We start from the raw sequence: 12,104 nt of genomic DNA, 5'->3' as shown, positions 1-12,104 counted from the left end.
GGCCCGAAACGTCAGCCTCTCTGCTCCTATGATGCTGCTTGGCCTGCCGTGTTCATCCAGCCCTGCACCTTGTTGTCTAAGATCAATGTCTTGCATAGTTATCGGGTTATTTGCTACAGTATCACTTAACCTCCAACACGAACAGAACATAGCGAGAGGAAGCAGCAAGGAAAAGCCTTGGAAAGAGAAGGAGGGCTCTCTTGCACAGCCTCTAGCCGGAAAGGGTGTGCTACGAGAAACACCACTCCTACTTAGCCATGAGTTGGGAAAAGTGCCTGAGGATGCTACTCTTCACAAAGGACATTGTCACCAACCTGAGGCCTCATACCAGTGCTGGAATGTTCCTTTCGTAGCTGTGGAGATAACTATCACAGTAACTTCAATGCCAGTGGATCCCTCCAAGCTGGAGCAAACTCTCAATTTGCCATTTACAGACACAAGGAGGTCACCAAGGCACTATAAGTGAAGAAATGATACTTCATCCTATTTTTCCTGAGAAAAGATCATCAAGATGGAAGGGTGTAGTGTAAGTGATATGATAATAAGATGCTGATGTACAGCATAATGTAACAATGGCATCTGCATTCGTGTAAAAGAGACTTTGAAGAAAGGATGGAATAGTCTGTACGAGTGAGAGATACACTTCAAACAATTTTATAGATACTTATGCAAGTAAAAAAATGAACAGAAACTTACCAAGAGTCAAACAACAGTCACTCTTGGGTGAGGTGAAATTATTACAGGGCACATACTACCAAGGAGAAATAAGGATAACCATTTATCCATTGTGCGGAACCCTGGACCACAAGCCAATTCAACTAAACTAAATGTCACATATATTTACCAGGAGAGTGGATTTCCTGCACCATCAACTGCAATATATATTCCTACAAGCTACAATCTAACTTTAAGTTACAGTTTTGAATAGAAATGTATTCTGTTGGGTTTTACCTGCTCACTTCCCTTCAATAAATGTTCGTGCTTAGAGTGAAGATAGGTATGTTAAATATGCTTCATTATACTGAAAGTCGTTACATTTTAAAAAGCTAGGTTAGAGGTGTTGTACGAAGAGTAAAATTTGTCTTTCCTTTCCTCTGGCCAATCAAAAGTTTCATGTGTCACTTACCAGAGCACCAAGTTGGAGTTCAGGGTTCTTTCACTTTGTTGGTATGCACACTTTTATTTGCCTTAACAGGCAATGATGACTTCCCTGAACTTAACTGTCTGGATCCCAAGAATTTGTTCTGGGTCACTTGATTGCTGAAGTGGAAATCAGCATTCCCATCTGGCCATACTAAATTTCCCTCAGTCAAGTCACTGGAACATTTAGCCCAAATTGTGTTAAGTCACATTTGGGAAAAAGTAAATTAGCAGTTGAAGCATGGCTTGATTACTTTTTAATCTTTTACAATGCAATATTTACCAATAAATAATGGAGGGAAGTTAAATACAAAAAGGAAGGTAAAACCTTTCAAAAAAATTGAATAACCTGAGCATGGTATTTGGAAAGTAAAAATAGATTTGCAGTCGGTGAGTAATGTATGACATGGAGACAGACAGCTGAACTAAATCAGTCTGTTAACCTCTGAATTCAACACATTAAAAACAGAACCTTAAGAAATTGACTCTAGTGGTTCCTAACTAGACTTTTAACTAACCAATCCCAGACTTTGTGAATAATCAATTCTCGACACGGGTTTGTAGATTAAGCAAATGATTTAAAAATTTATTAAAAATACGAATGCTTCTGGAGAGCAAAATTAAACAACGAAGCCACCTCCCTATTTTCTGCAAAACTCCCTACCCCACCCACCTCCCTATTTTCTGCATATAAACTGACATTTTCCCAGCCTCTATCAGTTCTGAGGAAGGGTCACCGGACCCAAAACATTAACTCTATGTTTTCCTTCACAGATGCTGCCAGACCTGCTGAGCTTTTCCAGCAACTTTGTTTTTGTTCCAGAAGTAATTAATTGGTCTTTGCTCTAAACACAAAAGCCCTTCTTTTCAGACCCATTCACACAAAAGACAGACAAACAAACAAACACACAGTCAAGGGACAAATAAAAGAAAACGAACAATTGAACACTTCTACCTAGCTTTATAAAATAGGGTATAGCTCAGTGGTAGAGCATGTGACTGCAGATCAAGAGGTTCCCCAGCCCAAATCTGAGTGCCCACTTTGTATAGGCACCTTGACTCAACTTAGAGTCATAGAGTAATACAGCATGGAAACAGGCCTGTTGGCCCAAACTGGTCCATGCTGACCATGGTGCCCACCAAGCTGGTTTCAATTGGCCACATTTTATCCATATCCCTCTAAACCCTTCCCATCCATGTACCTATTCACATGTTTTTTAAATGTTTTTATTGTACCTGCCTCAACCACTTTTTCTGGCAGCCCATTCCATATATGCACCACTATCTGCATGAAGAAGTTGCTCCTCAGGTCCTGCTTAAATCTATCCCCTCTCACCTTAAACCTATGCCCTCTAGTTTTCAATTCCACAACCATGGGTAAAAAAAAACTATATGCATTCATCCTATCTATGACCCTCATGATTTTATTACACCTCAATAAGGTCACCCCTCATTCTCCTATGTTCCAAGGAATAAAGTCCTATCCTGGCCAACTTGAGTTGTGTTTCAATGTGTTTAAATCTCTTTGGGTACACAGAAGATAGGAAAGGTTTGGGCATTTTGGCTTGTTGTCAATGGTCTTAGCATTTTCACTTTTAGATGGCTGGCACGGTGGCTCAGTAGTTAGCACTGCTGCCTCACAGCAGCAGGGACCCAGGTTTAATTCCAGCCTTGGGAAACTGACTGTGTGGAGTTTGCAAATTCTCCCTGTGTCTGTGGTTTCCTCCCACAGTCCAAAGATGTGCAGGCTAGGTAGATAGGCCATGGGAAATGCAGGGTTACAGAGATAGGGGAGTGCGTCTGGGTGGGATGCTTTTCAGAGGGTCAGTGTAGACTCGATGGGCTGAATGGCCTGTTTCTACACTGTATGATCTATAACATGTGATGACCCTTAATATAATGAAGTATGTTTAACAGGTTAGTTAAGCGTTTTTTAAATGTATTGTTCTACAGACACAGATGGTGGTTTCTTGGCTGATTTTCTGAAGATGTCAATCAGGGTCACCTTTACAGTTCAATCAGATAAAGACAGTAATAATTATAACTTAGTTTTCTGTTCTCTGAGCTTCCAAGAGCTGGTCATGGGAAGTTAGGCAGGGAGCTTTCAAATCTGCTGCAATATCAGCAGACAGGTTCCTTTTCCACAGAAAACACTGTCCAAAACCTAATACAAGCTCTGACAGACTGATTATCACCTCCACAAGGTCCCAGTTACCATTCAGCATTTGCTATCTGCTAGAGCATTAGGTCTTTTCCTGACTTGCTGGAACTAATTCCCAGGTACTGACCTTGTAAATAGCCAACTTTCGCAGTCTGTTTAAACATGATACTCTACCTGGTGACTGAATGTCTACAGAACCTTTTAATCAGGAACCAACCTACAATAAACTTCCAGGCCTGTCATCATGAATAAACCGATCTGTTTTCCTTTTAACACAAGCTGTTACCCACAACCCAAGCCATCTTTAGCTCACAGTTCCCAGTTCACAGCTCCAAATCAAAATTTAAAAAAAAGTAAACCAAAAATGAAGAAAAATCAGCAAGGGCTCCAAAAAGAGTTATAGTGAACATATTAAATGTCAAAGGCATGGCGTTGTAAAACCTAGCCAGTTGATTTTTGCATAATCTCTGCATGATATTAACATTGTTAAACATTTCGTTAATGTAAATAACAAACCGTATTGCTCTTCCGAACATTGCACTCATCGGCAGTAATTGATTTGCAGGGAACTTTGTCAGCAGCTAATTTCATGCAGGCTGTTATTTTGCCTATGCTATAAATCTAGCACTATAAATCTAGAAAAAGGTTATATTGCACATTCAATATGTAAAGCTTTATGATTACTTTCCAGATGGCTATGGAATTGCTGTTGAATTGTCTGCTCAACTGGTATATAGACCTGTGCAAAGACATGATAGTAATGTCAGTGGGCTATCCAGAGGGCCAAGCTAATGCTGATATTTAATAAAATTATTTCATTTATTTTTTTAAAAAGCCAGAAAAATGTACTAATAGTGACTACAAAACTATCAAGGGTTGTCAATACCCATCAAGTTCACTAATAGCTGTTAGGGAAGTAAATCTGTCAGCCTTATTAGGCTTGACCTATGCACATGTCCAGACCCACAGCAATGAGGGTAACACGAATTGTCCTTTGAAATTACCCAGCATATCATTCATATATTCATCCACTACATAACGGCCTGTGGAAATTCAAGATGATGGTTCACCAATACTTTTTCAAGACAAATTAAGATGGGCAACAGATGCTGGCTGTGCAAGTGTGATGCCAAAATCACACGAAAGAATTTTTTGTTTTGAAAAGCTGGTGGAACATGCCAGTTGCTGTAGGAACAGATAGTGAAGATATGTCCATATGCTGTAGTCCCAGCTTTATGTGCATTGATTCAACCAACTGCATAACACCAAATGGCCACACCCAGATATCTTCCTGGAAAATGATTGGTCAATATTGATTCCCTAGTCAATTTCTGCTGGGATCAACAACATTTTTCCGAACTACCTTGCCTTTTCCATACTATGGTTATAGAACTCATAAGAATAGTCATGTTAAAATCAGTTCCAATACAAAATCAAAATATTACCAGCCACATCATTGAGATTATTGGGGCAGTAATGTTGTTGACCTTCTTAGTCAGTAAGCAACATATGGTCAAGGCACTACACTTGATTGAAACATGGAGTGAATGTGTACTGAGTTTGGTTCATATGGTAAATTCTGATAAGTCTACTCCAGGCTTAAATATAGATTAACAATTAAGTTCTGATGTACAACTATTAGTTAGGTTCTCTTGTTAAACAGGGATTGTCTGGAATGGCAGTTATCTGTCATTTAGTAAACAATTCAAGAAGCTAAACTAGCTAGTGAGTCATTACAGGCTTTATGTAAAAGATAGGTTGGGCCCTTGTGTACCTACCTCTGAACCAGTGGGTCCAGGTTCAAATCCCATCAGCTCCAGATGTGTGTCAGAATACCTCTGAACAGGGTGATTAAAAATATCTGTAAAGGACAGGTTTTTCAAAGTACAAGATTGGTAAATCGTACATTGTCAGGACACTCCTCTCAAGTGAAATGTAGACCAAGTGAGTTGTTCATTAGGATCACATGGGAATTCAATTATATGGAGGAAGAGATGCTTTATGTAAGGTATATTACAATTAGCAACATGTGTAAAGTATGCACGAGATTTATCTGTACTCAGATGGTTTAACAATAGTTTTAAGGTTTATTTAGTTAAGGCAAGTAATATAAAGTTAATATAAATAAACCAAAGTAAAATAATTTTAACAAAATTGAAGTTAAAGTAAGGCAAAGCTGGGCAGCTTAATCACTTGGAATGCATATGTGTGGGGTGCCATGGACACTACCAGTGATCTAGACAAGCATATAGGCAACAAGTATCACCACCTGCAGAAATGTGAGCTCTGGGTATTGAAACTTGAGCAGTGTTGGAGCACATCTGCAAGGTTGAAAGCTATGTTGATTGCACATCAGGCAGAAAAGGAATGAGTGACTGTCAGGCCTTCCAAGAGAACTAGGCAGGTACTGCAGGCATTCTTTGTGGCCCCATTCACAAATCAGTTTTCCCTTTTGGACACAGCTATACAGGAGGGGAGGAAGAAGAAGAAAAGAACAACGGTTGCACAATTCTTTAGTTAGGGGAACAGACAGATGTTTCTGTGGTGGTAGGCAGGGCTCCAGTATGCTATGCTGCCTCACTACCAGGGTCAAGGATGTCATGGAAGGGCTGCATGTTATTCATTTGAGAGAGAGTGAACAGCCAGAGGTTATAGTTTGTGTCAGTGCCAATGACTTAAGTAGGCTGGGGAATGAGGTCAGGAAATTGGGAAAGAAATTGAAAGTAGACTATCCACAGTAGTAATCTCAGGATTATGTCCAGTTCTGCTTGCTAATGAGCATAGAAATAGAGAAACGATTGATTGAAGGTGTGGCTTTTCAGGCATCAGGATCACATCTAGGGCAGGTAAGACCTGTTCAAGATGGATGTGTTTCACCTTAGCAGATGGGGACTAAAACCTCACAGGCAGTATTGTCGAGTGCTGTTTTGTTGGGAGGGTTTGAAGTATGTTGATGGAGAATGGGAACACAGATTTGAGGGAAGCAAAACCTGTAAAGGAAGTAGAAAAGTAGAAGGCAAAAACAGAATATAGGTAAAGCTTAGACAAGCATCAAATAGGATCAGAAAATAGAATAATATTAAAAAATCAGAATTGAAGACACCCTATTTGAATGCATATATCATTCACAGAAATGTTGATGTTTTGAACACACAAATTGAGGTAAATGGGTAGGATTTTAATTGCCATTACAGAGACATGACTACAGGTTGACTAAGACTGGGAAGTGAATATCCAAGGATATTTGGCATTTAGGAGGAATAGGCAAAAAGAGAAAGGAGATAAGATCACATTCTTAATAAATGGTGCGATCACTACATTAATAAGAATCTTAAATAAAAGGATCAAGATTTAGAATCAGTTTGAATGGTGCTAATAAACTTGCTGTAAATTTGGGAAATAGTGACCATAAGATGATTCAATTTTGCATCAAGTTTGAATCCCTCATACTTAATTCTGAAGCTAAAGTCTTAAAACTGAAGAAAGGAAGTTGGGTTGGCTATGGTGCATTGGGAAAATGCTGTAAAGATTTGACAGTAGAGAGACATACTACACAGTCTATGAAGATATATATGTTTTGAAGGCACGAACACACAAGTTAAAGATTCCATTAGATCAAGGCAGGTGACTTATGATAAAGCCTGAGAAGGTCATAAACCTGAGGATTGGGTACAGTTTAGAACGTAACAGAGGACCAAGAAACAGATTAAGAAAGGGAACTGAGAACATGGATGGACATTTATAAGGAATTTAAAAGCTTCCTGGGATATGTGGAGAGGAAAAGATTAACTAAGACAAAAATTGCCCATTAACAGCAGGCTATGTGATAAAAAGACCTGGTGTGTGGGGTAGGGGGCTAGGACATGAGAGAGTTTAGGCCCTAAAATTACTGAACTCGATATTGAATCTGAGGGACTGCAGGAACACTAGAGCAAGCCAGAGACAGAGATGTTGGCCAGGGAATAGGGAATACACCAGGCCTTGTTATCACATAGACTGCCCTACACGCCACCTGTTGTTAGTCATTAACAGTCCCCATTAACAATTGTTCACCCTCCCAGCCAAATCGTTATCAACTCCTTTGTCCAACTGTTCTTCTCTCGCTTTGGGCTCTATCCTATTGTTTACTCCCTACCCCACCCCCCCCCCCTCTTCTGCATATAAACTGACATTTTCCCAACTACCATCAGTTCTGAGGAAGGGTCTCCAGACCCGAAACGTAAACTCTGATTTTTTCTTCACAGATGCTGCAGACCTGCTGAGCTTTTCCAGCAACTTCTGTTTTTGTTGTGCAGTTGTATAGAGTCATAGTGTCTTAGTGAGACCTAACGTCGAGGATTGCATATTGTTTTCTTAGTTTTAAATAAGGAGGGATACACTTACTATAGAAAGAGTGCCATGAAGGTTCACCAGATTAATCCCTGAGATGGTAGGAACGTTTTTTGAGAAGAGGTTGGGGAGACTGGGTAAGTATTCTCTTGTTTCGTAACATGTAGTTTAGCATTTCCAAGAATGACCGGGGACCTGACTGAAATTTACATAATACTCACAGGGTGTAACATGGTGGATGTAGATGCTTCCCTTGGCTGGTGATTCATAGAATAGAATCCCTACACTGTGGAAGCAGGCCATTCAGCCCATCAAGTGCAGACTGATCCTCCAAAGAGCATGCCACCCAGACCTACTCTATCCCTGTAACCCTGCACTCCCCATGGCTAACCCACCTTGCCTGCACATCCCTAGGCACTATGGCCAATTTAGCATGGCCAATCCACCAAACCTGCACATCTTTGGATTGTGGGAGGAAATCAATGCACCCGAAGGAAACCTACGCAGACATGGAGAGAATGTGCAAAGTCCACACCAACTGTCGCCCGAGGATGAAATCAAACCCGGGTCCCTGGTGCTGTGAGGCAGCAGTGCTAACCACTGAGCCACTGTAATTCAGGGATCATAATCTCAGAATTAGGTTTAGGCCATTTAAGATTGAGATAGGGAGGACTTTTTTCATGCAAAGGCAGAATTTTTTACCCCAGAGGGCTGTCGTAGCTCAACCATTGAGCATGTTCAAGGCAGAAAATCAACATATTTCTGAAGATTAATGACATAATTGGAAACAGTGTGGGAAAGTGATGTTGAGGTAGATGATCAGCCATGATCTTATTGAACGGTAAAACAAGCATGATGGGCTGATTGCCTTACTGCTGCTCTTATATACTGCCCAGTTAAAGCTAGGCATAACAAATTCAGATTGCAAAATGTGACATTGATAAAATATGCATATATGGGAAACCTTTCAGGCATAACTTCTAGGTTGCACCCTTGAAGAAAACTTCAAGATATTTTAACTGAAATCATATTTCCTTTTTCATAGGAAAAAGAGTAGACTGTTCACTAATTTTACTTGTGTTCAGTTCCTAAATTGAAACAATCAATGCCAGTTTCCAAATTATCTATTTTTTTTCACACAAAACTAATTTGAAAATAGCCTAATTCCCTCATTGGCTCATCAATGTACTGCTACAGAAATCTATCTCGTACATACTTCAGGAATTCATCCTCTACAGTGTTAGTGCTGATTTGGCTAACCCACTCTGTATAAACCAAGTCAACCTTATTACTGTGTTACGCACATTACTTGCATCCCTATGATTTGTCCGGATAGTACACAAAACAACACTGTTTACTGTATCTTGGTACCTGTGAGAATAAAAATTAAATCAAATACAAAAAAAATTCTCTTTATACTGCACTAATCTTACCACTACAGTTTGGTTGCCTCTGAACAAACTTCCACCAATGGTTGCTACCCCTTGCTGTTTCTTAGCACCATGTAAAGAAATACAAAAATAAACCTGGGCTGATTGATTTGACGTTCATCAGCTTAGATACGTATTAGGTTAATGTGCCTAAAATTAACTCAAAGATGTCATAGCAAAACAGGTTAAGTCACTTCATTAACAAATACTCTGAAAAATCGATGTCGAGCCAAGAGAGGAAATGTTAGGTGAAGTAACTACAAAACTTGGACACAAATATGGGCTTTAAGAAGAAAAGGGAAGCCGAAAAGTTTAGAAAGAATGTTGCAGAGCGTAGGAATTAGAAAATTGTGAACTAGCTACCAATTGCAGGGCAAAGCAAAGAGGGATTGGGATGTTCGAAAGGAAACAAAATTCTCAGAGGGTTGTAGCATGTTATTGAGATAGAGTGGGTGAGGACAGAAACTAAAAGTTTGATGCATCTATTCATCATCTACTTGAGCTTTATTTTTAACCTACCGTATTTTGTTACAGGGTCAAAACATCTTCAAGCCTTCTTTCTTTTACAAACTGTAGCCCTTGCTCAGTCAAGTTCCAATTGCCTTTTAATGCACTTTACACAACAGGTCATCCACTACTAGTATTATTATTATTTGCTCCCTTGTGATCAACTGTGTGTTAAACATTACCTGATGTGATTCAGTATCTGTACTCTGGGAAGGCAATGTTTGCCACACATACAGCATATGTAGGCATTAGTTGAGAAGCTGCAGAGTTTGGTGGTTTCTGTATTCTCTGAGCTATTTTCTCATCCAGCTAAACTCCGTCCATGTAGTCACCCTCCAGAAGCCCTGACTGTTAATAGTAATCTCCAGTTGTGTTTATCATCTTACTTTATTCATTCATGGGATATGGACATTGGTGGTTGGGTCAGCATTTATTGCCCATTCCTAATTCCTTTTGAACTGAGAGACTCTCTTTTTAATTGCATATTTTTATTCAAACCTATGTTCTCTGATTTCTAGTCCAGTGTCACTACTACATACACCACTGGGTCCCCTTAAATATCTTCTTTTTCTTACAGGTGGCCTCATAGTGAATGTATGGCCACACAAAAGGTTGTGACCCCAGTGGCCCATTCACTATACAAAGGTCTTTGGGTACACAGTTATCATCCATATGGTGAATATGGACAAGGCATCATAGATGGCATTGGCTTTACAGTTAGCGTATGCAGATATAATTAGCTGGTTCTAGAATCTCTAAATTGGCCATCTTGTCCTGCTAAGAAATGCTGAGGATACACATGAGACAGGAATTGCTCAACCTTTACTTCTACATGGCATATGTTTATCAAGTCTCATTTCTGTTGATGTGTGTACAGAGGATGCATATTTGGCAAAGTCAGTTTGCTGTTCTCCATCATGTTGCTTTTATTCTAGACACTCTTACTCAGTTTAGACATCACAACTGCATTTTCTGTAATGTGTGTTGATTTCAGCATTAATTGACAAATCGCTGATAATTTTGGAGCCTGGGAATGTAAATCTATTAACAATCTCCAACAGCACATTATAATGCTGATTGATTGCAATATAGCAATGTTCTGGAATATCATCATCATGAACTTTTGGAACATATAAGATCTAGAGGCGACTTGACATGGTGCTGAAAGGATGATTCCCTTTGTGGGAGAGACTTGAAGTAGGAAACAGTATAAAAATAAACATTCATACATTTGTGATGGAGATTAGAGTTACTTTTCTCTCTAGGGGTCATTAGTCTGTGGAATTCTCTTGCCTATCATTTAAAGTTTATAAGGCTGATTGGATGAATTCTTGACTGACAAGGAATTCAAAAGGTACAGTGGTTAAAAAAAAGTAAAGGCTACAATCAGATCAACCATGCCTTCACCACATGTTAAAGCAGATTGAGGAACAAGATATCTACTCATACTCCTGTTTCAAATGCTCATAGGTTCGTATCTTTGTGAGATCGACTATGAATGAACTGGTCATATGACAAAATGAATAATATGTGAAAGAGTATTGATGCCAGAATACAATCCTGTTTGACCTAACTACATATCTCAGTGGTTTCCAATGTTGATCTGTCATAGCTGATCTTACCCATCAGATTGTGTTGGAAGGTAGAGATCACATGAGTAGCTTTGGCAAGCAACCAGTTTTCTTCAGCTGAAATAAATGACATCTGCTCTCATGATACAATGCCTTGATGTGCTTGATGAAAGCAAAATATTGTGGCCTCCTTTATTCATGGAATTTCTGTTGCAACAGCTAGACTGAAAAGCAGCATTCCCTTTCATTTGCTTTCCGGCTGCGCTTGCCTCTGAGGCCATAAAAGAGACCTTGCCTCTACTCAGGAATTAGAGGCCTAATCAAAGGCAACCTGACATTTAAAAAACCCCCAAATCACTCTTCTGTGGTTTTTAGTATCAACTATAACGTTTTGTATATGTATTGAGAATTTTGTCACTGGGATTTGTTTCAGCCAAGAGCTTTATCTCTTACGATAATTGATGAACATTCACATTTTTGTGTTCCTTTATATTTCAGAAAATTTTCAGTGAACTTGGAGGAGTTGAAAGCTTGGCACAGGTACATCTTTATATTTAATAACGTTTAACTTTAAATCAATTCAATTAATAGTTATTCAAATACTTAATATAATTGTATATTTTTCTTTCTGTGTAGTATATGGAAACAGTGGCAAACGGATATCTCGGATATGGAGGACAACAGTTTGTTGTTGACAGATTGGTCACTGTGACAAGTAAGTTCAAAACCTTTTGCTACAAGCAAACAATGAAACTTACTGGTGAAACATTTTCCTCTCTTTTTAAATTTAGAGCATCAGGGCAGCTTATTTACATAAAATCTTATCTCTAAGTCAGAATTTTAAAAGTTCAGATACCACTCCATGGGTTGAGCACCGACCTAGGCTGTTCCTTGAATGCAGAGCTAATGGAGTGCTACAGATGCTAAACTGATGTCCTATCTGCCAGTATAGCTGGATGTAGAAGA

General features: G+C 39.2%; 1 protein-coding gene across 1 annotated transcript in view; it reads left to right on the top strand.

The window, feature by feature from the left end:
* Positions 1 to 12,104, top strand: part of nek10 (NIMA-related kinase 10) — a 180,869-nt gene that overhangs the window by 17,953 nt on the left and 150,812 nt on the right. The window contains exons 3-5 of the mRNA XM_048608532.1: positions 10,145 to 10,289; positions 11,637 to 11,678; positions 11,775 to 11,853. Of these exons, the coding sequence (XP_048464489.1) occupies positions 10,145 to 10,289; positions 11,637 to 11,678; positions 11,775 to 11,853 (266 nt within the window). The remainder of the gene's footprint in view (positions 1 to 10,144; positions 10,290 to 11,636; positions 11,679 to 11,774; positions 11,854 to 12,104) is intronic.

This window comes from Rhincodon typus, chromosome 2, assembly GCF_021869965.1.
Source record: "Rhincodon typus isolate 14 chromosome 2, sRhiTyp1.1, whole genome shotgun sequence".
Lineage (NCBI taxonomy): Eukaryota > Metazoa > Chordata > Chondrichthyes > Orectolobiformes > Rhincodontidae > Rhincodon > Rhincodon typus.
Note: the sequence above shows the minus strand (reverse complement) of the source record. Positions and strands in the feature narration are given on the sequence as shown.